The 26,491-nt window shown below is 42.8% G+C and overlaps 2 protein-coding genes across 2 annotated transcripts; one reads left to right on the top strand and one right to left on the bottom strand.

Moving 5' to 3' along the window:
- Window positions 1-1,856: 1,856 nt before the first annotated feature.
- On the top strand, window positions 1,857-15,412 carry LOC124145902 (LETM1 domain-containing protein 1-like). The gene is made up of 9 exons (XM_046515861.2): window positions 1,857-1,955; window positions 4,513-4,670; window positions 5,940-6,052; window positions 7,780-7,859; window positions 8,260-8,446; window positions 9,776-9,877; window positions 12,111-12,245; window positions 13,606-13,702; window positions 14,356-15,412. The coding sequence occupies exons 1-9, from the start codon at window positions 1,870-1,872 to the stop codon at window positions 14,469-14,471; spliced, it is 1,074 nt and encodes a 357-aa protein (XP_046371817.2). The 5' UTR covers window positions 1,857-1,869; the 3' UTR covers window positions 14,472-15,412.
- A 2,785-nt stretch (window positions 15,413-18,197) lies between these two features.
- LOC124145852 lies at window positions 18,198-21,940 on the bottom strand. The gene is made up of 2 exons (XM_046515806.2): window positions 21,357-21,940; window positions 18,198-20,532 (listed from the first exon to the last, which is right to left on the bottom strand). Exons 1-2 carry the CDS (start codon window positions 21,489-21,491, stop codon window positions 18,310-18,312), a joined length of 2,358 nt encoding a protein of 785 aa, XP_046371762.2. The 5' UTR covers window positions 21,492-21,940; the 3' UTR covers window positions 18,198-18,309.
- Between the last annotated feature and the right edge of the window lie 4,551 nt (window positions 21,941-26,491).

The following is a 26,491-nucleotide window of genomic DNA, read 5'->3' as shown; positions in this document are numbered from 1 at the left end:
TTGAGAGGGAGGTGTCTGGTGAGTTGTCCCCCATAGATGTGGCTGGGCAACGTAGATAAACGCAATGGCCAAACGATCGCATCCAAAAGCGGGAGAGATATGAAAGTCAGTATTGGGAGAATAGGTACAGGTAATCGACATGAGGATTGTGAGAATGTGCAGGAAATTTATATATATATAAAAGTGAATATCACCAAATGAAATATTTTTGTTTATGTGGTGTGTACATGGTGTAGGCATAACCAAAATCAGTGCTACTTTTCATTTTATGATTTGGCCATTTTTTATGAAAATATGTGGATTCGGATTGCAACAAATACAACACGAATGGCCAAGAGATTGTTTTGCCTGCTTGTTGCTGTTGAAACATTTTCTACTGAACTCATTATGCCCCCCAACTAACAATGGGTTCAGAGAATTCTAGGTGTTCCAATAATCCAGGTTAAATGAATAAAATCTTTTTCACTCACTTTAATAATTCTGTAATGCACATATTTAAATATTTGCTTTGGGGAGGAAATCTTGGAACATCATTCTCAAAATACTCTGCACAGAGATAGAGCACTTTTCATGTGGCGGTGACAGTTGAAGCTGCTTGAGACATTATTTCAGCATATCAGCTTAATGTGGATGCCAAGATAAAGATTGACACAGGCCTTAAACCACTTACATTTGTTTTTTGTTTAATGCCGCAATCAGCAATAGTAAAGCTACATGATGGTGGTCTTTAAATTATCTAGTCTGAACCAGACAATCCAGTGATTGACATCATGAGTGTCGATCCACCCAATTGGGATACGACATGCATCAACCACATCAGCAAGCCTGACCACCGATCTCATTAGTCGCCTCTTGCAACAAGCATAGGTTGCTGAATATCCAATTCTAACCTGGATCTTCATAGGTCAAACCATGCATGAGATGCCCAGGAGTATAAATATAGTACTAACATACCAATGATCACAATCGTTCCAAATGGGGATTTTTAACCCATTGTTTGCAGATCCTTGCATGGCTAAGGGACACAACCCTGCACAACAAATTGCTGGGCCCATTGCTCCCCTGTCTGCTTGTCAATTGAGGTAAAAAAGGGTTATCTCACCAACCCCAATCCACCCCCATTTTGATCTAGGCTATTCTTGAATTCGAGGCCTTATTGTTTGCAGAAGCCCTTGTTTATTCCTTGTTGGTCTAGGGCGGTGGGGTAGCCTAGTGGTTAAAGCGTTGGCTCGTCTCGCTGAAGACCCGGGTTCAATTTCCCACATGGGACACAATGTGTGAAGCCCATTTTCCGCTGTCCCCTGCTGTGATATTGCTAAAAGCGGCGTAAAACCATACTCACTCACTCACTCACACCTTGTCGGTCTGTTAGTGACCTTGGGCTTCTGCAAATAATTATGACCTTGGGCTTCTGCAAATGATAATAATCTGGGAAACAGTGTAGGCTTAATCAAACAATACACCTTGTGCATTGGTGCTGCTCAAATTGCAGGTGGCTCAAGATTTACACAGACACCTTTTATGAAGAAAAAGACGTGTTGTTTGTGTAAACTGTTTACCTGATACTATTTGTGGAACTTGAGTACCTGGCTGTGCTCTGACAAACAGGATCAGAAAGAGGAATAAAACAACAGTATTTCGTGATAAACAGGAACAGTTGAGGGAACACTTGTTTAACCTACAAATACACATATCAATAGAGAAACATAATTACCTAATTAACAATGGGAATATTTCAAAGTAAAATCTATAATACTTTTTTCATTGTTTACTTGTTAGATGATCCATTTAAACGTTTCGTACATTCCTCAAATGTATATATTTCGTTCCAGTTCGGTTCGAACTTTTGCAGTAACCAGCTGAGAAAACATGGCTGCGCCCAGTCGGCGTTTATGCACGCTGATTCGATTGCAAGAAAATTCACACTTTCCCTTGATATGTAATTCATGTATAAGGTACACATTGCCTCAGACATGGCATTATTCTACCCTTCCGAAAATTGACTACGCATTTTAAATCACCATAGAAGTATTTTACAATCGCAAAAGAAAACGGATTCGTATGGTTCAGTTTTCGATCACACGATCTCTCACAACAACGACTATTACACGATGTATAAAGCTAGAAAGCAAAAGACTTTTTGAGAATTTCTTACGAAATGGCATCTACCTTATTTCAACACTATGTCGAAGTTATACAGGGATAGATTATTTATCCATGCAAATACTCTCGCAAATATGTTTATTGTTATGCGCTCGTGCATGATGAAATACATAATCATGATGCACGTATCAAAAGTGCATTAAATGTAAAGCTGGCAGCGGTGATACAGTGGTACATGATTTTGGAAGCCAATGGGTATAGCTAGTGGAAAATAAACAATAAATCCATCTATTATTATCTGAATAAAAACGTGGTTCCTTTCAAGAACATGCCTCAATGACAAATATTGACACTGAAAAATAAATGTGTATTTTAACCCTGCCATTGCCCATGGTAGGGTAATACTACTCATGTCCATAGTTTACATTAATTTAAAATAAAATCAAGGTAGAGCAACAGTAAATCAAATTTTTATTCTGTGTTCATGTATTGACACATTTCAATTCAAGTACATTTTTATGACAGATTCTTGGCATTTTAAATCATGTTCGATGTTATACCAATGTGTCTATCCTTGAAAGATGAACAGTAATGTCTGTAAGTTTATCTGCTCAATACATTTAAGCTTGCACAATTTGTTTTGGATCGATGCTTATGATGTCAATCACCGGATTGTCTGGTCCAGATTTTATTATTTACAGACCTCCATCAAATAGCTGGAATGTTGCCAAGTGTTGCGTTAAACAACAAACAAACAAACAAATTGAAATAGAATCACAAAATTAACAATTATTAATTGTGCCAATACCTATAGATGAAACCAGACAATTCCGGTGATAAAGATTCATACTTGCAGCATGGACACTAATCTATTTTTAGGGCCCATGCTTGCAGTGATGACAAAAATTGCTGAAGGGGCTTTTAAAGAAATGCCCATTTCTACACCATTCTTGAATGTATATATGTGTAGTATGGTGGAAACAAGGGGTAGGAGTGCCAACATCTGTATGATTATGTATCTGGTGTTTAGGTATCCACAGAAATACAAACAAGTGACTCCATCCAATGCAGTGGTATTTATAAGGGCTGCAACGAATACACTTTGAGGCGAATACGATTCATATCATGAATAGAGGATAACGGATATGAATATTTATTCACGAATACAATAACAAGTCAAGATATGATATTCAGTGAAACAATAACAAATTAAATTATGTAACATGGTTTGTTAATTATCAATTTATTAAATTTATTATACATTTATATACTGCACTTATCCAGGTGCCTATATCTGCTCAGATGCGACAATGACCAGTGACCACAATACTGTCAAATTAAATATAAAAGAGTGTTGTCTTTGAAGAAATCTATGCATATAATATGTTCTTATGGCTATTTTAAGGGTCAGGGTATGTAAATGCAAATGACTGCATATTCATAAATATTCGATTCTAGTGACTACGAATAACAAGTTCAATTCATGAATGGATACGGTTTGATTCACCGAATATGCGAGTGTATCGTAACAGCCCTAGTATTTATCCATCATTAGGGCATTTACAAAAATGAGTTAGTTTCTACCCCTGTATACTTTCAGCTTTTCATATCAACATGATCAATGACATCATGTTTTTACCCTTTCTTACAAACAGCATTGAATGAGAAAATCTCGTACTTTTTTCATATCACATGTGGATACAACATGTTAGTCAGCCAAAATGTTTTTGTCAAGTCATTTATTTTTTATCTAATTTCTTGTTTTTTATTGGTCAGTCTTGTTAAGCAACTAAATAAAAATAAATGTTCCTACCTAATTACCCATTCACAGAAATTCTTGTTTGTATGCCATCTAATTAGGCAAGAAACATTTTTCAGCAATGTTCCGATTTGTTGGTGTTATTGAGTTTTTCTTCTCTGTCTTTCTACAAGAACCCTCGCAGCTGTGAGACAGACATGACATCAGTCTGGAAGGTTATGACATCATGATGCAATTGATGCTTCCATGATAACTGTACCTGCTGTATACCAGAATGTGGAAAAAATACAAAATTGATGTTCTTCTGATAAATACGGATCAAACTTACTGATAATGTATCCTATTCACCAAGCCAAGAGGCATTTTCTTCTCAAATTTTGGACTGAGAAGAAAAGATACTTATCAAATAAAATATTCATGTGTCTGAATGTTTTCCGGGGTCCAATCTCATTCAACCAGACTGCAGCACACGGCCCAACAATTTTATACTTTCATTATTATTCCAACATTCATGAGGATTCACCATGGTTACCAGAGAATATTTCAGGGCAGAATAGGTTTACAGCAATAGCCACTAACCAGTACTTGTACACTGATGCTGCAGCTTATGTTGCAGATGTGCCTTTTCTACTTTACCTTCTTTGTTTTAGATACATGTCCGGAGGTCCTCCTGATGGACATGTGTCGCCTCCTGGTTTCATTAAGAGGTACATCGTTGACCACATCGTCAACTTTGTGTCCAAGAGGACAGAGAAGCTTGAACGGAGATATCCGAAAGTGTTTGAAATCTACAGAACGTTTAGAACAGGTAATATCAGTGATGATGTTTTTCAATGGTTTTGTGTTGAAAAGTTCCTGTTATTAGTTTAATATACTGTATGTAAATGTGGGTGAGAGGTTTTTTTTCAAAGGAACTGTTTTAAAAGCCATTTTTGGGGTTTAACTGATGGAGCAAACCTTTATTCCAACAATGATCTGTTCAAATCTGTGATTGAAACCTATAACCAGCTGACCCAAGCAGCTACTGAGCCCACTGGACCACCCATACTCCTCCTCTTCCGTGTGGACAAGTATATCTGTAGATACCCGTCACCCATGCATTAGAGAGGAATGTCGGTGGTTTGATCCCCAGCCATACCAAAACATGTTAAAAGATTGTACTTGTTACCCTGCCTAGTGATATTTAAGGGGATAAACCAAAGAGTGGTCAACTCAGAGTCAGTGTACTGTGTCTGAGCTGGGAATCCATGGTAACTGCGGCATGGCATGTCAGTGGGCTAGCACTATAAAACCAACATTAGTCGGGACTAGTACAAGCAGCCATATATGCACGCACACATAAATGTTGCTATATCAGTGCAATAATCTTGAACATGACGTTAGACTTCATTTCACCTCACCTCACCTCTGCATTGTCGGGGGCATGGGTGGCCCAGTCGTCTAAGGCGCCGTGATTCGCTGTGCAGAGTTGCGTCCCTTGGGCACGCCAGAAACCTATGATTGTGGGTTCGAATCCTGGTTCGCCCTGATTATGTTTCTAGGTTTGTCAGCACCATACCCGTGCTCGTGGGTTTCACCGCAGTGGTAAACGTCTGAGACCTGCATCACTTGGGGCTTTCCTCCCACTTTAAGCTGACACACCGTGATATAACTGGAATACTGTTAAAAGCGGCGTTAAACCCAACTCACACACTCTACATTGTCTGTGTGTTTGATGTTTTAATCCTCTTCTTTTCCATCAAGAAGGGATGATGAGGGATGGATGAACATTCTCCTCTCTAGTAACCCCAACGGATTCAGGGTTGAAAAAGCCTATGCTGGTTCTGAGGTTACTAAGGGGCGACCTAATGGATCGGGTGGTCAGGCTCGGTGACTTGGCTGATTGAGTGTCACCATACCCCCATGGCATGGGACATTGCTCATTGTATCCATAACTTGATTGTCTGGTCTAGACTTGATATACAGGCTGCCGTAATTTAGCTGGAATATTGCTGAGTGAAACATTGAACACACACACACACACAGACACTAGTAGCTACAATTTGATAAGAGCAGTCATTTTCCTGATATGCTCAAGGCAGTTCCACTTTTGTGAGTGAGACCAAGGACTACTACAATGTCACCACGGAGTTGTGGGGAGGCCGCTCACTCGGGACCTTCTCCAGACATCAGCTAGAAGTCTACAAACAGGTAGGCCCTCTGGGAGTTGTCATTTAGATGCTTGGGCGCGTGGCTAGTGGATAAAATGTTGACGTGCCACAACCAGTTCAACCTGGTTCAACTCCCTACATGGGCGCAATGTACATTTCTGATGATCGTCAACTGCAAAATGGCTGGAATCAGTGGCAGAAACTAACATTTTCAGTCCACTAGTCCTTATGATACCTTAACTATTGGGCAGTTTGACAAAGGACTACAGGACTAGTGCCAATTTCTAACGCTCTGGAATGTTGCTGAAATACAGGTGTTGAGCCTAATTCTGGGACGATACACAAAGTCATGATGTGTATCACAAAGTTAAGTAACATTAGTTAGAAAGGCCTTGTATTTTAGTGCCAATGGCACAGTTAAACATGTTATGTTCCAAGTGCCAGAAAGACACATTTGTAAATCTTTTTATTAAACAACATCACCTTGTAACATGTGTATTCAACATTTGTAACACGAAGGGTTATGGCTACTTTCTGTAGCACTGTTTTTCTATAAGTACTGAAACACTGGCTTTGAGACCCTCCTAATGTCTATCTGGAATGTCCCTGTGGGGATTCTGAGTTACAATATGTTCCCGGCAATCTATTCTTGTTGTATGTGGAGACCAAATGGAGTGGTCATGTTCAGCGACATTGATTGTGTGTCATCATGCCCAACAACATGGGACATTACTGATTATACCCATCACTGGTTGTCTAGTCAACACTTGATTGTTTACAGACTGTAGTCATACTGTAGCTGAAATATTGCTGAGTGTGTCGTAAAACAACTAACAAGCACTCTGGAATGCAGTGACATTGTTCAGTGGATGATTTCCTATGCTTCTAGGACAACAGTACCTGTAAGTGATAGAAGGTGGGTAGCCTTGTGGTTAGAATGTTTGAACATCAGGCAGTTGACCTGGTATTTGGGATTCCAGGGTAGAATAGGTCTTCAGCAACCCAGGCTTGCCGTAAAAGGTGACTATGCTTGTCGTAAAACGCGACTAACGGGATCGGGTGGTCAGGTTCGCTGACTTGGTTGATACATGTAATCGATCCCAATGGCGTGGATCGATGCTCATGACATTAATCTCTGGATTGTCTGGTCCAGACTCGAGTATTTTCAGACCGCCGTCATATAGCTGGAATATTGCTGAGTGCGGCGTAAAACAACCAACCAACCAACCTGGTATTTGGCACCTAGATACCATGTGTGAAGACCATTTTTGGTGTCTCCTGCCATCAGAGTTTTGCAACAAGTGGGGATTCTTGATCCCTGAATTGATCCCAGAGGCGACTTAATGGACCTGACTTGGTTGATTACATGTCGTCATACTTTGACAGCATGGATCCTTCTCATAATATCAATCAGTGGTCCAGACTTGATTATATATGGCCAAAGGCTGTTGCAGAGTTAGAACTAAACTGAAAAGCTCCATGAGCCCAGGTAACGATAAAATGCCCTTGTAATGTTAAAACAAAAGGAAATTGGAAATTTTGTACTACCCCACAGGAATTTGTACTAGCCCTGGGCTAGCGGGCTAGTGTCAATTTCTAACCATGCTGTTGTCACATGATATAGCTGGAATATTTCTGAGTTCACAAACAAACAAATAAAAATGTGTTCAAATAATGATATAAGTGGTGTAAAACACACAGTAATAGACAGCGGATGATGCAACATTGTTGAACCTTGTTGTACTACTCTTCTGTTTCTGTTTGTAGATGCCCAGGGACCTGTTTCGTATCGCCCCTATACTGCTGATCTCTGTGCTCCCAGGGGGAGGGGCAATTATAGCACTAGCGTGAGTACGACTTATACATTTCCCCCTGGGGACTCCAGGCACACTATAATGGTACATAGTTACACTACAGGGATTTAGCGAGACCTGCTCAGAGGCTGATATTCGCCCCAAGTCTGCAGCAAATGTCAGTTACCAATTCAATTAAATAGTTTCCCAATTCTTGTTGATAAAGGCTTATGGCCTTATGGCTGGAATATTGCCGAGTGCAGCATTGAACTACAAACAAGCTAACAAACAAACAAACATTTTAAGTCATGACACTATTTGATTCTTTAAATTTCAACCGACTATTGTTTCCATTCTCTCTCTTTGATGGATTTGAAAACCGTAAAGATACAGAACAGAAACCTAAAAATGATGTGCACACTGATGGTTCTCCTGACCCCTGTTGTTCCTGCAGGTATTTGTATCCCCGGTTCTTCCTGTCCCATCACTTCTGGACACAGAAGCAGAGGGAGAAGTTCTGGAGTCAGAATCTGGAGTCACGTCTGCACCATGCGTCGGCCATCTTGGATTGGACCATCCGACAGAGTATCCATGTCCCAAACCAGAAGATGAGAGATAAACTTGTTCGTGTTGTACAGAAGGTGAGTCTGATGTTTTCTGTTCCCACCAGAGCATGCTGGGAAGGGTGTATGACCTCTCTGTTCCAGCTAGAGCATGCTGGGAAGGGTGTATGACCTCTCTGTTCCAGCTAGAGCATGCTGGGAAGGGTGTATGACCTCTCTGTCACGTCTGTTTTATGTTCCAGCTAGAGCATGCTGGGAAGGGTGTATGACCTCTCTGTCACGTCTGTTTTATGTTCCAGCTAGAGCATGCTGGGAAGGGTGTATGCCCTCTCTGTCACATCTGTTTTATGTTCCAGCTAGAGCATGCTGGGAAGGGTGTATGACCTCTCTGTTCCAGCTAGAGCATGCTGGGAAGGGTGTATGACCTCTTTGTCACGTCTATTTTATGTTCCAGCTAGAGCATGCTGGGAAGGGTGTATGACCTCTCTGTCACGTTTGTTTTATGTTCCAGCTAGAGCATGCTGGGAAGGGTGTATGCCCTCTCTGTCACGTCTGTTTTATGTTCCAGCTAGAGCATGCTGGGAAGGGTGTATGACCTCTCTGTCCCAGCTAGAGCATGCTGGGAAGGGTGTATGACCTCTCTGCCACCCTCTGTACAATGTTCCAGCTAGAGCATGCTGGGAAGGGTGTATGGCCTCTCTGTTCCAGCTAGAGCCACTCTCCTACCCAGAGTTCCATGCGGCCGGCAGCCAGCTAGCATAGTACCTCTGCCACAGGCCAGCGCCATGTGACGATTCGTCACATCTTTCACAGTCCATTCAAGATATTGCATATGATTTTCATCCGTTTCATGTTTGACAAGTCTACACATTTTCATAAACAAATGTCAAAGAATGGTTAACTTTCATTGAGAAAGTATGCAAATACGTAAAAATCTACTTGTTTTTGCGTAGTTATCCTATGTTTACATTGGTTGTACGGCTCCACGTGCTGTCATCGAAGCCCAACGGAGAGCTAGCGACACGGTCACTTTGATACATATAAATATATATTGTCATGCAACTCACTGTCGCAGTTGTAGTAGCATATCTATATAGTTATGCAAAACAATATGTAAAGCGCCCCCAAATACTTGCATTAGTCCGTTCTATACTGATTTCTGAAAAAGCGCGTTTGTTTACAAACAAGAGAAAAGTCCGGTCACGTGATATGCAAATTAGCCTGTGGCAGTGGTGTTATGCTGAGTCACCACTGCGACGGAGTGTGAGCTAGAGCATGCTGGGAAGGGTGTATGGCCTCTCTGTTCCAGCTAGAGCATGCTGGGAAGGGTGTATGACCTCTCTGTTTCAGCTAGAGCATGCTGGGAAGGGTGTATGACCTCTCTGTCACCTCTGTTCTATGTTCCAGCTAGAGCATGCTGTTCAGCCAAGTATGGAAGAACTCCTGGAGGTGTTACCTCTGTTTGCTTCATTCCCCTACCAGACAGACAGGATGGCCGGAGTGTACATGGTAAGTACCCGATGAAACCAATAAGCCATATATAGTGATAGGACCTTAGAAGACTCAATGAAGGAAGGATTGCTCGGAATAGTGAAGATGCTTTAATCCCATTTGTCAAAACACAGGAACCCTATGGGATTTGGGTTAGGATTGGTCCCCAGCGACCTATGCTTCATTAAGAGGAGAATTTATGAACTGGGTTGTCAGTTGGTTGAGGGTTGGTTGGATAGCCTAGTGGTTAAAAGTGTTCGCTCGTCATACCAAAGACTTGGGCTCAATTCCCCACATGGGTACAATGTGTGAAGTCCCTCGCTGTGATATTGCTTGAATATTGCTAAAAGCGGCGTAAAACCATCCTCACTCACTCACTCAGTTGGTTAAAAGCATGTCAGAGTGGACCATTGCTCATAATATCAGTCTGGTACAGACTTGATTGGTGGAAATATTACTCAGCACATAGTTAAACAACAAACACAAATAGTGCCCCACTGAAAACCTAATGTAGTATGTTGTAGGCAGTAAAACTGACAGAGAGGATTTTATTTTGTACCCCTCCCTAAAATGCTGGATCCACCCTTGCCTGGTGGTCATTGTCGCAAGGATCAGTGGGCCTTAGGTTTGAATCACCAGCTTTATTATGATCGTTGGTGTGAAAGAGATGAGAGAAATGTGATATTTCACCAGACACATGGAATATTATCTATTCATTCATTCCAATGAGTGCTGGAAATTAAGGGAGGTTCTGCCTTCTTGAGGTTTTGGGGTGGTCAGGTAGCCTAGTGGTTAAAGCGCTCGCTCGTCACGCCGAAGACCCGGGTTCGATTCCCAACATGGGTACAATGTGTTAAGCCCATTTCTGGTGTCCCCCGCCGTGATATTGCCGGAATATTGCTAAAAACGGCGTAAAACCACACTCACTCACTGAGACACTCACTCCTTGAGGTTTGCTCCTATAGTAATTGAATGAAATGGCCCTGTGAGGATTCTGGGTAAGAATAGGACCCCAGCAACCCATGCTGGTTGTAAGTGGTGACCTGATTAATGAGGCGGTCAGATGTCGTGATTTAGTCATCGTACCATGATAGCATGGATTATTTTTCACAATATCAGTCACTGAATTGTCTGGTCCAGAATCAATTATATAACAGGCCGCCATCATATAGTTGAATATTGCTGAGTAGAACAATTACGGTAAATAAGCAATGAAGTCCTTACCTTTCATGCTACATTTCAAACATTGCCATTGATGATGATCACTGTACCATACCAGTAAACTTTAAGCTTACACTGTGACTTGTAGCAGGATCACTCTGGCTACATGAGTTTTTATGCATCCCGCGTTAGGAGGGACACATAAAACCCCATGTACCCCGAGTGATCCTGCAACAATGAATTTATCTTTTCCGACATGTTTTAATGTGACATTGTAAAAAAATTGACACAAATTCAAAATTGATAGAAAACAGCTGTTTGATTGAGCTAAGGTTAACTTGTGCTATGTCACATGACTTCAATTGGACCCGTAAAGATTCCGGGGTAGCACCCATGCTTGCCGTAAAAGTCGACTATGCTTGTCGTAAAAGGCGACTAACGGGATCGGGTGGTCAGGCTTGCTGACTTTGTTGATACATGTCATCGATCCCAATTGCGTGGATCGATGCTCATGATATTAATCACTGGATTTTCCGGTCCAGACTCGATTATTTACAGACCGCCGTCATAAAGCTGGAATATAGCTGAGTGCGGCGTTAAACAACAAACCAACCAACGACTTCAATTGACTTGGAAAAAAACGTGCAGCTTTTTGCTTTGAAGCAGGAAAAAGGGATTTGTTTTGCCTCTGAGAAATCCACATGCAGTCTGTATTGCTCATGGCGGGGTATAAGAGATTTATTCCCCTGCTGAGAAATTTATTCCCCTCCAAGATGGGTTGCACAGTATTTTATCAAGATCACGTGGACCAATCAGATCTCATCATTCTGACATGGAGGTATGATTAAAGAGCATTTGCACAAGCAGTGATATTGATAGTGAACCTATGGTCATGGGTTCAAATCCAATTCACCCTGATTATGTATCAAAGATTGTCATCACTTTGGGCGTTCCTCCCATGTCAACATGATCAAGCTGAGAATAACAAGCTGTCATAAGAACTGTAATGTTGTTCAAGGGGCATTAAACCCAACTCACTCACTCACTCAGTCAGCTGGAGGCTCTGTGATATGTCTCTCTATACTTGCAGAGGCATTTAGCCCGGTCTTTGAACTTCTGGCCGATACGATCTCGACTATACCAGGACGCGATGATCCTGTTGTACGCTGACCTGGCCATGGTGGGCGAGGGCATCGACAACATGGAGGATTTCGCCCTGGAGAAGGTATTTCAGATTTACTGTCAGGGTAACCATGGGAACTACAGGGCATCGGGATTGGTTGAAATCATTGGTTCAAGAAGAGCAGTGGATAACTGTTTTTCTTAAATTTAGAGCTTTCTTTCTCTGTGTCCTTCATGTAAATAGCAAGAGATAAAATAACAAAATTCCTAATTAATTTATTATTTGTTATTATACTCTGCACCCCCAACACTCTTCCAGGCACCATGGCATCAGCATCAGGCCTTGAAACCTCATCAGTTTAATATGCGATCTTTGGCTTTTTTTTATACTTTTTAAAGGACCAATTTTATCAGTCTCAATAAATTTCTTAAATTGAACTTTAAATATACAATGAAATCATAATAAGTGGAAAATAACTGATCACTTATTTCACAATTGTGTGGTTATGAATAAACTCTCTGAATATTTACCTTTTGCGATCAATCAAATAACTTGGGTGTGCTAATTAATGAGTTCTTGATGTATGAATCCATGTGAAAGTTTATCGCACCACACAACATGCCAGGTATATGGTGTGTAAGTATTCATTACGTCTTTCTAATGTATTACCATGATTACGTCTTTCTGGACCCGTGAAGATTTCGGGGTAGAATAGGTCTTCAGCAACCCATGCTTGCCGTAAAAGGTGACTATGCTTGTCGTAAAAGGCGACTAACGGGATGCATGTTATTGATCCCAATGGCGTGGATCGATGCTTATAATATTAATCACTGGATTGTCTGGTCCAGATTCGATTATTTACAGACCGCCGTCATATAGCTGGAATATTGCTGAGTGCGGCGTAAAACAACAAACCAACCAACCATTACGTCTCTCTAACGCTGACCAAAATGGTAATGTAAGATGTGTTACTACATATGTAGATGAATGTATTGTTAAAAAATGTAGGGGCGGTCGGGTAGCCTAGTGGGTAAAGCGTTCGCTCGTCACGCCGAAGACCCGGGTTCGATTCCTGACATGGGTACAATGTGTGAAGCCCATTTCTGGTGTCCCCCGCCGTGATATTGCTGGAATATTGCTAAAAGCGGCTTAAAACCATACTCAGTCAGTCAAAAATGTAATCAGTGTGTTTTCATTCAGTATTTCTGTTCTGTGTGGGGATTCCACGTTAAGTTCCAGCAACTTATGCTTGTCGTACAAGGCAACAAAATGGATTGTGTTTTCAGGCTTGGTTGATGGTGTGTCACTGTAGCCTGACAGCTTGGGATGGTGCTCTTGTGGATTATTTCATGCCCTTGTTATATTGCTGGGATATCGCTAACTTCAGCGTTGACCAATATAACCCCTTATTGTTTCAGGTAGAATGTGTTTGGTTCTAACATCTTGCGTACATCTTTTGTAGGCTTGCTTCCTGAGGAGTTTGAATCCATTTGGCCTGACAAGAGAAGAAAAAATAGCTTATTTAAAAAACTGGACAAAGATCAGCCAAGAAATTGATGGTAACAATTATATCACGTATATCAAGTTCTGGGTAAGAATAAAGTTTCCCAGCAACCTATGCTAGTCGTAAGGGGTGACTAAATGGATCGGGTGGTCAGCCTTGCTGACTTGGTTGATGCATGTCATCGTGTTGTGTCCCAATTGCATGGATCGATGCTCATGATGTTGATCACTGGATTGTCTGGTCCAGACTCGATTATTTACAGGCTGATGTCATATAGCTGGAATATTGTTGAGAGCAACAAACAAACAAGGACCAGTATCAATACGGTCTATCCTCCCCCACACTGTGAGGGGGCACGTGTGGCCCAGTCGTCTAAGGCACTGAGATTCACTGTGCAGAGTTGCGTCCTTTGGCCATGCCACAAACCTATGAATGTGGGTTCGAATCCCGGTTCACCCCGATTATGTTTCTAGGTTTGTCAGCACCATACCCGTGCTCGTGGATTTCACCGAAGTGATGAACGTCGGAGACCTGCATCACTTCGGGCTTTCCTCCCACATTAAAATGACACGCCATGATATTACTGGAATACTGTTATAAGCGCTGATAAACCTAACTCACTCACTCACTCACTGACACACTGTGATGTAACTCAAAAACTGTTCAAGGCCTCATTAAGCCCAGTTCACTCGTTGTTTTGTGTTACAGAGTCAAACATCTCTTTCTTACTCCACTGTCCCGCTTTCCTGGCCGTGGTCCATCCCAACAACCTGCAGCTGCTTGGAGGCAAGAGGTCATTCTGGAGGAAGAAAACCGGGGGATGAGCGCTGGGTGGTCATGTGACTGTCATGTGATCATTACAGACTGGCTGTGATATATAGATAAATATAACCCTTCTCCTGTGACCTTGAACTATGGGAGGACAACTGAGTTACTTGGCCAGTGGTCTTGGTATTTGTAGTCTAGACTTCACTCAGCCAAATATGGCGGTTCTATATCAAGCAGACATTATAATTATTATCCAGCTCCTGTGAGCAATTCATTTGTTGTATCTTTTACTACTCATCTGATTTATCTGCAATTCACTATGCAGAGTTGCGTCCCTTGGGCATGCAAGAAACCTATGATTGTAGGATCAAATCCCGGTTCGCCCCGATTATGTTTCTAGGTTTGTCAGCACCATACCCGAAGTGGTAAACATCTGAGACCTGCATCATTTCAGGCTTTCGTCCCACATTAAGCTGAGATGCCGTGATATAACTGGAATACTGTTAAAAGTGGTGTTAAACACAACTCACTCACTCACTCACTCATCTGATTTATGTGGTGTAGTATGGTACGCAGAACTCAGAAGATAAATTATAAAAATAATTAGGATCGTTGCAGAAGTTGGTTATTATTTTACATGATAAAGAGATCCAGGTTAGAATAGGTCTTCAACAACCCACACTTGCCATAAGAGCCTGCTGTGCTTGTTGTAAGAGGCGACTAACTTTCCTCATTTGAAATCCCCAGCAGTCTATACTGGTCGACACAGTGTGACCAGTGGCCAGGCTTGGTTACCTGGTGAATACTGTTAAAATGGGTGTTAAACCCAACTCACTCACTCAAGCTGATTTAGAATGAATCGACCACCCACATGGTCAAGTGGATAGAGCACCTGCCTAGAGAGCGAAAGGTCGGGGGTTCAATCCCTGGCAGTGTCATACCAAAAGATGCTAAAAGACGGTATTGTTACCCAGCCTGGCGCTCAGCTGTGAGGGGATAAATCAAGGACTGGTTGGCTTGGAGTTTGTATACGGAGTCAGATGGGTATTCATATTAAACTGCAGGATGGGATCTCAGTGGGCTAGCATTATAAAACTGGCATCAGTCCGACTAGTATAAGCAGCTCCACACGCACGTACGCACGCACACATGCATATATACATATATGATCGCAATAATTGTGAATGCCAAGTTTAACTCCATTCCACTTAACTTAAAGGGCTATTTTTTTAGCATATTCACCAACCTGTATTGCCTCAGTGATCCGATGATACTGAATACTAGTAATTGGTGCAACTTCTGTCACAACTTGAAACAACCAGTTTGTGTTTCAACCATCAGTATTTATGTCAGGCCACACTGTTTGCCCTGGAAGTACAATAGCAATACCTGATTTTATTGTGGTCTTTACTGACTGTAGACTTCAGAATCAGATAGACTGATACTGATGAATGTATTCTGTTGTTGTTATGTATGTCAAACTCCTGACCTGAATAAAGACAAGAACGTGACCAGCCTGTTGTGTTGAGATTGTAAGCAGGGTACACATGTACCCAGAAGTCCAGTATATCCATATTACTGGGGCCGGAGGCACTGCTGACCCAATTGTCTAATGGGCTGTAATTGCGCAGTGCAGAGTTGCGTCCCTTTGGCACGCCAGTCGTGGATTTGAATACCAGATTTGTTCTGCTTGTTTCTATCTTTGTCAGCACCAACCCTGCTTGTAAGTTTCACCAAAGTCTTAGATCTGCATCACTTCCAGTTTTCATCCCACACCAAGCAGATGCACCCTGAAATAATTGACTACAAGCATGTCTACAGTGTTCTTATACCAGCTAAGCGCAGATATCTTAGATATTTATCAAAATGATGGCAATTACGTTGGGAAGCAACACTTCCAAGTTGAATATAAATGGGATTTTTCTTTGCAGATTCAAAATTTGCGTATAATGGACTATAATTTCGACTGGTATTCGGTGCTATTCTAGCTGCATGGAAGTTCGGATATTCGAGGATATAATAAGAGCGGTGTTTATTTTTTTCTGGATGCATATATACTCTTTTTAAAAAAAGGAGGGGATACCCGGAAATAACTTAAACTTCCCGAAATTGTAAGAGATGCTAGTTTCAAATAATAGTTGTTATGCCAGCCGAACATTGATTCACTCGACGAGGCATACTGCTTAGGAGTCTCCCAATGGCGATTTGAGGGAGTCTGTCCCACCCCTCTTTGCAGTCTGGCTACGTGGTTACATTCTATAGATATTGAGCATTGAAGAATCGTGTACCGTGAGCACGGGAGTCGTCGCAAACGGGACAACAAGGGTTGTCAGTATGTTGTCCCGTGACTCTCCCTTGCACAATATGGTGTGGGGTTCGGTCATAGTAATGCCACCCAACACCATAATCGATCAACCGCCAAATCTGTCGGGTTGACATTGGCTTGACGTTTATTTCGACGTCTGACACGACCACACCTATCAAGGCAGTGCAAAGCGGGTTGGGACTCATGTGAAAACATGGCACTTGACCAACCACGATTACCCCAGTTTTTCGACGCTGTGTATACCATTGACGTGTGTTGAAATTATGACTGGAGATTTGCTGCATGTAGACGTTTTTCAATCGTCTGACCCGTAATTCGTACTCCAATAGCTAGATGAAAGCTTAAGTTTGCAACAATTTGAGCTCGATTTGGTCGAGCATGGTTTCGGATCAGTCGATCCTGTACTGGTGTCGTTGACCTGGGAGGTCCTGAACGGGATTGATCAACATTTTGGGTTTGTTGGTACCTGTTCTATTGTCTGCTAAACATAAAATGTGAAACATTGAACGTGTTGGCCACTGCACGCTGACTTCTGCCAGCTCCTGTAAAGTTTTGTTTGATCAAGGTTACAACATTCAAGGCCTTAGTAAGGCCTTCAAAAAGATTAATAGTAGACATTATAGTGGAGGTCATTTCCAAAGAAGACGCAATTCGGTATGTTGATCATATGCTCCCTTTTCAGGTGAACGCTTGACTTGCCTTTGCATGTGTTTGTGACGGGTGCCACCGGTAGGGCAGGATACGTTCACCTTTTCGCGAACACCTGTATCATCACTATTTCATAGTGATTCCTGAACGCATGGTCATGATACAGTCGAAAAACAGATTTCTTGTGGCCATGGATAGGGTAATTTATTGATTATATTTAATTAACTTCATTTCTAACTTTGTGTTTCCACAATCAGACAACTTTTGTCATCCAAAGATGACTATAATGTCACAAATTGAGGTTTAATAAGTCAATGACTCTGCCAAAAGAAGGTTAGAACTACCATGTAACTGTTTTAGACCCATCTCCTTTTTGCTTATTTAAATAAAAGCGGATAAAAACTTTCCGTAATCATAAGAAATCTCCGCTCTATTTCCCATTGTACGATTCTGACAATATATCATGAGCATGTGTTTAGGAATCACTATCAAGTAGTGATGGTACCAGGTGTACCAGGCGAAAAAGTGAGTGAATCCTGCATGCCTCGCCGGTGGCATCCATCACAAACACATGCAAAGGCAAGTCAAGTGTTCATCTGAACAAACACATATTGAAGATAAGTAAAAATAGGGAATTGTATCGAACGCCATTTTGGTCAATGATGTGTCAAACAGTCAAACACTGGATGGATTCCACGTACGGTGACAAAATGTCATGGAGTTGATTGACACAATACACACGTGTACCAAAACAGAATTTTTAATTTTCATCAAAGAGAACATTATAAACCATGAAGTGGTTCAAATAATAATTTTAGCATATATCGGGCGTAACAATAATGAATATGAAATATATTTATATAGTAACAAGCAAAATAGCTCTATTTTGATCATTATAAGTACGTAAACAATATTCCAACTTAAAAACAACATAGTAGAAACAGTTTTAACAACATGGCCATAAACACAATAAACAAAAGGATAACAGACATTGATTCAAAGTTCTCGGACTGTACAGGGTCCTCCGAGTCCAGAGACACTGACGACACGTGACCAGGTGAGACACTGCAGCGCCCCCAGTACGATGTGGTCACAGAGTGATCGCCATTCCAAGATAGTTCATCATCTGCATTGAGACTTGGGGGCCTCCTGGACGTGACCAGGGGCTGACTTTCATCACCAGATAGTTCATCATCTGCATTGAGACTTGGGGACCTCCTGGACGTGACCAGGGGCTGACTTTCATCACCAGATAGTTCATCATCTGCGTCATACTGTGGGGACAGACAAGGAGCCGAGTCTCTTTGAAGGCGGTATCTAGACCTTGGAACGCGATGTTTGGATGGAGTAATTGGTTCTTTGCTGCTGACAGAAGATGAGGAACTGCTAGGGTGTGCTTCATACACTGGCATTGAGGTTATACATTTGTCCATAGATGAGGAGGCCTTGCTGTCACTTAATACAACTATCTCACTCTTCGGGTTTGCTGATAGGTTCACAGAGACCTGTGGAGATGGTGTCCTGGATCTACATAGTATGCTGGCAGGCAAGACTTTTTCATTTTCACCGAGAGCATTTCCCATCTTGTCACGGGAACATTGACCTGTCCTGTCCCCCTCGCCGAACGCTGACATCCCCAGATTGGTTTGTATCCGACCATCAGGTAACACAAATATTTCAAGATGATCATTAAAGATCTTATCCACCATGAGAGCCAAGTCCTCGGCGTTGATCCTGAGACTGATGTCTTCTACCATGCATCGCTTCACTGCTGGAACAAGGGCATCAGATCCTCCAAAGTCCGAGAGTACCATGAACAGAAACCCTACACTATGGACATCTGACTTCAAGCAGGATACGCCGCCATTACGAACCTCAGGGGCCAGGTATAGGTACCGATTGCCGGTGACTCTTCTGGAGATTGTTACTCCGTGTCCATATCTTGCTTGGCCAAAGTCACAATATTTGACTTTTGGAATGCCATCAGTGATGTCTAACAGAACATTATTTGCCTTGATATCGTTGAGGAGTACGCCCAGACTGTGGATCTCCCGCAGCCCCTCAGCAAGTTGTCTGGCAATGTGGAGTAGACAGATAGGTGCTAACCTGCCTTTTCTGCCCCACAGGTACCTCTCCAGCGTCAGGCCGTCCCCAACACACTCCATGAGAATACCAGTGGCTTCCCCCACCCCTTCACTCACTACCCCAAAACAGGAAGGGACATAGCCGGTCCTTGAGAGATACAACATCATCCTGGCTTCTTCAAAGATGACATCAACATGATTTTTACAGTCGAAGATTTCCTTCACAACGATGTTCTGGGTGTGTCCTTGGCTGTCGGTGAGACTTGCCCTGATGACTCGACCAAATGAACCTCTTCCCAAAACAACTGGAAACGCACCATTCTTGAGAGCATCGCTCTTCACCATGGAGCTTGGAATTATAGGCGGGTTTATCAATTCGTAGAGGGTTGGAATTTCAAAGTCAAGGCCGAATAGAGTTTTAAAGAAGGTTTTGGACGGAGTATCTCCTGAGAAAGAACCAGTGGACCCTTGCTTCTCAAGAACATCCTGGGGAACAACCTCCTCTGTCAAAGAGGGGCTGCTGCTGTCTTTTTCCAAAAGGGTCAAGGCCTGTTGGGTCCAACGAGAACGAGGCTGCTGTCTTGGACTTGGCTCGGGGGATGGACAGAAATGCATGAGATGCTGGACTGGATCCCCGTCAGTGTCCTGCAGGAGCATTGCCATCTGAGTCCACTTGGATGCTTTGGTGTGTGACATTGGTCCTTGTGTGTGCTCTCCCACGACATTCCAAGGGGAATCTGAGGGCATTGTTGTGCTTAGTTTGGCGTCCCCTTCCAGTTTCTCAGATGCACGTTGTGCTGTCTCTGTGTGGGTGGCACCAGTGAGGTTCCCCGCGTCGGCGTTGAGGATCGACGTTGAAGGAGTGAACTCTGCATCTTCTAGAGCATATTCTGCTGCAGCAGACTTAACCATCTCTCTGAACCTCGTGGCAGTGTTGGTTCGGGGTCTCTCATTCACGGCAGGAGACGGAGTGTTGTCAGTATTGTCGATGGGCGTGGTTTCGAGAGCTCTAGACTTCCCCAGTGAGATCGGCACCCCCAGGAATGCTAATCTCTCCTCCTAGAAATGAAATACACGCAATTAAGAAAAGAAAACTAATATTATCAGCATAAGCATATAAACGTTTAATGGAACTTACTGAGATATGGCTAGAATGTTGCTAAATGTTTATAATTTAGTTTATTGAAGAAAGGTTTTTGTGTCGTGTTAAAGGATTCGACGGTCTGATATTAGATAGATCTATGGTATAATGTGGGTGGCGTTTTGAAGACCGTGACACAGCTGGTCTTAATGGGTTAGGCTTAAAATAGAGAGTTACCGTGTATCTCCTCACCTTCCGACCCAAAAAAACATCCACCCGACGACAATTTATTTTGCATTTTTTTGTTGGCATGATGAATAGGATTTCGGTTCAGCATTATTAGTTATTAAACCTCTACGTTTCGCCTTTTTATGTAATCTGTTCGTGATTTATGTAAATCGGAAAATGGTGGATGAATTATTTATTTCATACTTTGAAAAAATGCCTTTTATCAAGAAATTCAACATAAACAAACCTTTTAAATATTTTGTTACGCTTAGTAGAAGAGATTTAGGTTAAAGTGGTTGAGAAATCGAAATTATATATAACATTATTCTGTCTACTAACCCATTTCTTTTTAAGCTAATGAATATGTGGCCTTGTGCTATCCCGATGATGTGGATCAATTCTCATACTAGTTTACAGCCAGTGGTTTGTCTGGTCCAGCCCAGGCTCATACAATATAGACAATGGTGTTAAACCCAACTCACTCACTAACTCAGTCGTCTGAACCACCTAAGATGTGTTCCCAATCTTATACATGTAATTCATGACATTATTAAACTACATGTATAGAACTTACCTTTGGTTTTTGGAACCATTTTGGGACACACCATTTCGGTGCGAATCGAATTTCTTCTCCGTGCATATTGAACTCTCTGTTATCACAGGATTTCACCACTTTTGTCTGCTTTGGAAAAGCGCGTCTTGACGGCATTAGCGTATGCAGCGACAATACCGTGACGTCACAATGGTGTCCATGATGTTCCAAAATAGCCGACTACTCTGGCACCATGGAATTTTGTCAGGATAAAGAATGAATCCGATAAAGATGCCTCTCATTAAAAAAAAAGAAAAAAAAAAGAATCATTGAAAAAATATTAAAATGAGCATGTAAGTTCATTTTCATTTTGTAAAGTAACTGACTTATGTTAGGAAACAAAATGCTGACATCATCACTTTATGACGTCATCAAAAGTATCCATGACTTACGCAGCTATATATACTTTGACTTCGCTCGCTGGGGTTCACATTTTACTATGTTTATATGAAAGCCTTTATTAAATTTTAAATTGTGATTATTTGTTTTATGTACAGGAATTCAATATATTCATACTGTTTTATCAACATAAATGTGTTTGATTAGAACCCTACCTCCCTAAAACAAGAAAAAAAAGAACAATTTCTAAATTGAATCTAATAAGGACCATATCATATGGACCATTAACGAACATACACCTTAACGTTGATTCTAAATTAATCTAACCAGTATTCTATTTACCTTGTTTTGGTTGTATGTTAAACGCCGCATTCTGCAATATTCCAGCTAGAAATTTATATGCATGAATGCGTTCGAGGGGCCGTTGTGTGTTGGGTTTCGGTTTCGATCTGCATTGATGTGAATCCTTTAAGAGAAATATTCACTTTCGGTTGAATGAAATTGAATGCTTATTAGGGTGTGATTCGGGAAGATATTGGCAAATAGTTTTGGTTTTTAAACATAAAAAAACTTTGCAGAAGTGCGATTAATCCAGGAAATGCGGTCGTGAGAATAAATTACATTTTATGCTGTCCGTTGTTACCTTGTGATTGAGTCTGAAAGATACCGCGCTTTTGTGCGTGATTTATTTGGCGTCAGTTATGGCGACACACGGAAATAAAGCTTTCGCAAGGTGGTTGCATTTTCCAATTCATTGTATCCATTTGTAAACTCCATAACCATTGCCACGAGTAGCGTGTGTGTGTGTGTGTGTGTGTGTGTGTGTGTGTCTGTCTGTCTGTCTCTGTGTGTGTGTGTGTCTGTGTGTCTGTGTGTGTGTGTGTGTGTGTGTGTGTGTCATTAACAACAGTAGAAAATGCGTAAACCTTCCGTTGTGTATTCTTCCATTGACGTCGTTAACAGAGAGAGAGAGACACACACACACAGAGAGACACACAGAGAGAGACTTTTATTCAGTACTGGGAGGCCATGGTACCATAACATATTCAAATTTTGGCATTCCCTTATATATGGAGTTCATCTTCTATCAAACATAAATTTTCCTGCAACCAAAATAACCAATATCTCCGGTGGAATAGAATGCCCATAAATCTACGAATTTCTGTCATTAATTTATTATTGTCAAATCTATTTTTCCGGACATCACAATTAAGGTAATTTTCAACATCTTACAGACTTTTAAAATGACAAAAAAATATTTTACTGGTAGACATATCTTTTAACTCCGAAGACCAGTGTTGTTGTGGTGCTATATCGCTTAACGTTTGTTTAAAGACAAAAACATGTTCTCTTTGTCTATCTCTTGTGGTAAACAAGCATATCTAAATCCATACAAATATAGCGTATTCTTAAATTTTTAAGTCCAAGAGTCTTTACCATTTTCTGTCATTTTATTAAATAACACTTTAAATTACGTTGGAAACCGAACGTGACATGGGAGCGTGGTAAACTTGACATCCCGCGGCATTGGGGCGCGGTAAACGTGACATCCCGCGGCATTGGGGCGCGGTAAACGTGACATCCCGCGGCATTGGGGCGCGGTAAACGTGACATCCCGCGGCATTGGGGCGCGGTAAACGTGACATCCCGCGGCATTGGAACGCGGTAAACGTGACATCCCGCGGCATTGGGACGCGGTAAACGTGACATCCCGCGGCATTGGGACGCGGTAAACGTGACATCCCGCGGCATTGGGACGCGGTAAACGTGACATCCCGCGGAATTGGGACGCGGTAAACGTGACATCCCGCGGCATTAGGACGCGGTAAACGTGACAACCCGCGGCATTGGGACGCGGTAAACGTGACATCCCGCGGCATAAGGACGCGGTAAACGTGACATCCCGCGGTATTGGGACGCGGTAAACGTGACATCCCGCGGCATTAGGACGCGGTAAACGTGACATCCCGCGGCATTGGGGCGCGGTAAACGTGACATCCCGCGGCATTGGGGCGCGGTAAACGTGACATCCCGCGGCATTAGGACGCGGTAAACGTGACATCCCGCGGCATTGGGACGCGGTAAACGTGACATCCCGCGGCATTAGGACGCGGTAAACGTGACATCCCGCGGCATTGGGACGCGGTAAACGTGACATCCCGCGGCATTGGGACGCGGTAAACGTGACATCCCGCGGCATTAGGACGCGGTAAACGTGACAACCCGCGGCATTGGGACGCGGTAAACGTGACATCCCGCGGCATAAGGACGCGGTAAACGTGACATCCCGCGGCATTAGGACGCGGTAAACGTGACATCCCGCGGCATTGGGACGCGGTAAACGTGACATCCCGCGGCATTGGGACGCGGTAAACGTGACATCCCGCGGCATTGGGACGCGGTAAACGTGACATCCCGCGGCATTGGGAGGCGGTAAACGTGACATCCCGCGGAATTGGGACGCGGTAAACGTGACATCCCGCGGCATTGGGACGCGGTAAACGTGACATCCCGCGGCATTGGGGCGCGGTAAACGTGACATCCCGCGGCATTAGGACGCGGTAAACGTGACATCCCGCGGCATTAGGACGCGGTAAACGTGACATCCCGCGGCATTGGGACGCGGTAAACGTGACATCCCGCGGCATTGGGACGCGGTAAACGTGACATCCCGCGGCATTGGGACGCGGTAAACGTGACATCCCGCGGCATTGGGGCGCGGTAAACGTGACATCCCGCGGCATTGGGACGCGGTAAACGTGACATCCCGCGGCATTAGGACGCGGTAAACGTGACATCCCGCGGCATTGGGGCGCGGTAAACGTGACATCCCGCGGCATTGGGTCGCGGTAAACGTGACATCCCGCGGCATTGGGGCGCGGTAAACGTGACATCCCGCGGTATTGGGGCGCGGAAAACGTGACATCCCGCTGCATTGGGGCGCGGTAAACGTGACAACCCGCGGTATTGGGGCGCGGAAAACGTGACATCCCGCGGCATTGGGACGCGGTAAACGTGACATCCCGCGGCATTGGGACGCGGTAAACGTGACATCCCGCGGCATAAGGACGCGGTAAACGTGACATCCCGCGGCATTAGGACGCGGTAAACGTGACATCCCGCGGCATTGGGGCGCGGTAAACGTGACATCCCGCGGCATTGGGACGCGGTAAACGTGACATCCCGCGGCATTAGGACGCGGTAAACGTGACATCCCGCGGCATTGGGGCGCGGTAAACGTGACATCCCGCGGTATTAGGACGCGGTTAACGTGACATCCGACGGCATTGGGGCGCGGAAAACCTGACATCCAGCGGCATTGGGACGCGGTAAACGTGACATCCCGCGACATTGGGGCGCGGTAAACGTGACATCCAGCGGCATTGGAATGCGGTAAACGTGACATCCCCGCGGCATTGGGACGCGGTAAACGTGACATCCCGCGGCATTGGGACACGGTAAACGTGACATCCCCGCGGCATTGGGACGCGGTAAACGTGACATCCAGCGGTATTGGGACGCGGCGAACGTGAATTCATGCACTACCTATACTGGGCTATCTGCCAATAACAATGCAGCAGCCTAATGACACCGTAACATTGCATTCAAATTGTCCGGCAAAAGAAACGATACACCATATTTGGTGGTGGCTAAAAATGAGACAAACACTGAATGGATATTCGTTGGTGATGTTCTCCACATCATAGTTGTGTTTTAGACCTGAACTTTGCGGTGTTTCGGCAATTTAGCCTATTTACGTTTGAAGACGTTTGTAAATTTTCAGTCCAATCCAATTTTCAATTTTGTTCGACCGGGTGTTTATTTAATTAGTGAAAATAACAATAATACTAATTCAAGTACGTCGAATGTTGAGAAAGACATGCGATAGACAACACCCTACACACAAGTAAGGATTTCCTCTATTTATAGAGGCTTTGGCTATAGATATGGCTTTGGATTTGCCTGGATGTGGCAAGGTTTGGGCAATGCAGATTTGCATCTTCAGTCAAACTCTCAACAGATAATTAGGGTTATTGTGTACAAGATCGGCCTGATTCGTGTTGGCAAGTCCTTGTTTTGAGTGATTCATCTCATCTTATCTTATTATGACTTTACTCTTCTATAAAAAAAACAAAAAAAACAGTCATGGACCCCGAATATGTCCAAGTAAATATTCATACTTGAAAATATAAAAGAACCCAGTTATGTCAAAATTGTTTATAATGTATTGCATCAGAAGTGCAGAACATTCCCCATGTTGAAGAAGCCTATGTGCTGTGATTTATATTATAAAGCGCGTTATTTCATTCAATCATTGTATTTGCAAATTAGAACACAAAAGTGTGTATCTCAAAGGACACTGTTATCCCATGACTTCATAAGCATTTGTAAATCTCAAACGTTAAGCTGATGCTTGATCTTTTAGAATAATTGTAAACATTTGTCATTGCCGAATACGGTAAATATTTTAAACATTGTGTGTAAGAAGTGGTCGATTTATAACTGATTCTAGCATATTCCCGTGTTATGGGTTTTCGAACGCTTAAACGTTCATACTTTCCTCTCTCTTCACATGAACAACAGTAAAACATCTCATTCGTTTTTTAAAGACAACTTTCTCTTTAAAAAAAACTATCATCTGAGTATTTACAATGTCTATGTGATGCTACTCCCCATGTTATAGCACGAACAAGGCCGTCCGAAAACGTATTATGTCCGAAAACATTTGTATGATCCGACGATATATCGTTTATGCGTTGCAATCACACATTTTGTAG

This window comes from Haliotis rufescens, unplaced genomic scaffold (genome assembly GCF_023055435.1).
Source record: "Haliotis rufescens isolate VD_foot unplaced genomic scaffold, xgHalRufe1.0.p SCAF_45, whole genome shotgun sequence".
Classification (NCBI taxonomy): Eukaryota; Metazoa; Mollusca; class Gastropoda; order Lepetellida; family Haliotidae; genus Haliotis; species Haliotis rufescens.
This window is presented reverse-complemented; position numbering and strand designations above follow the sequence as displayed.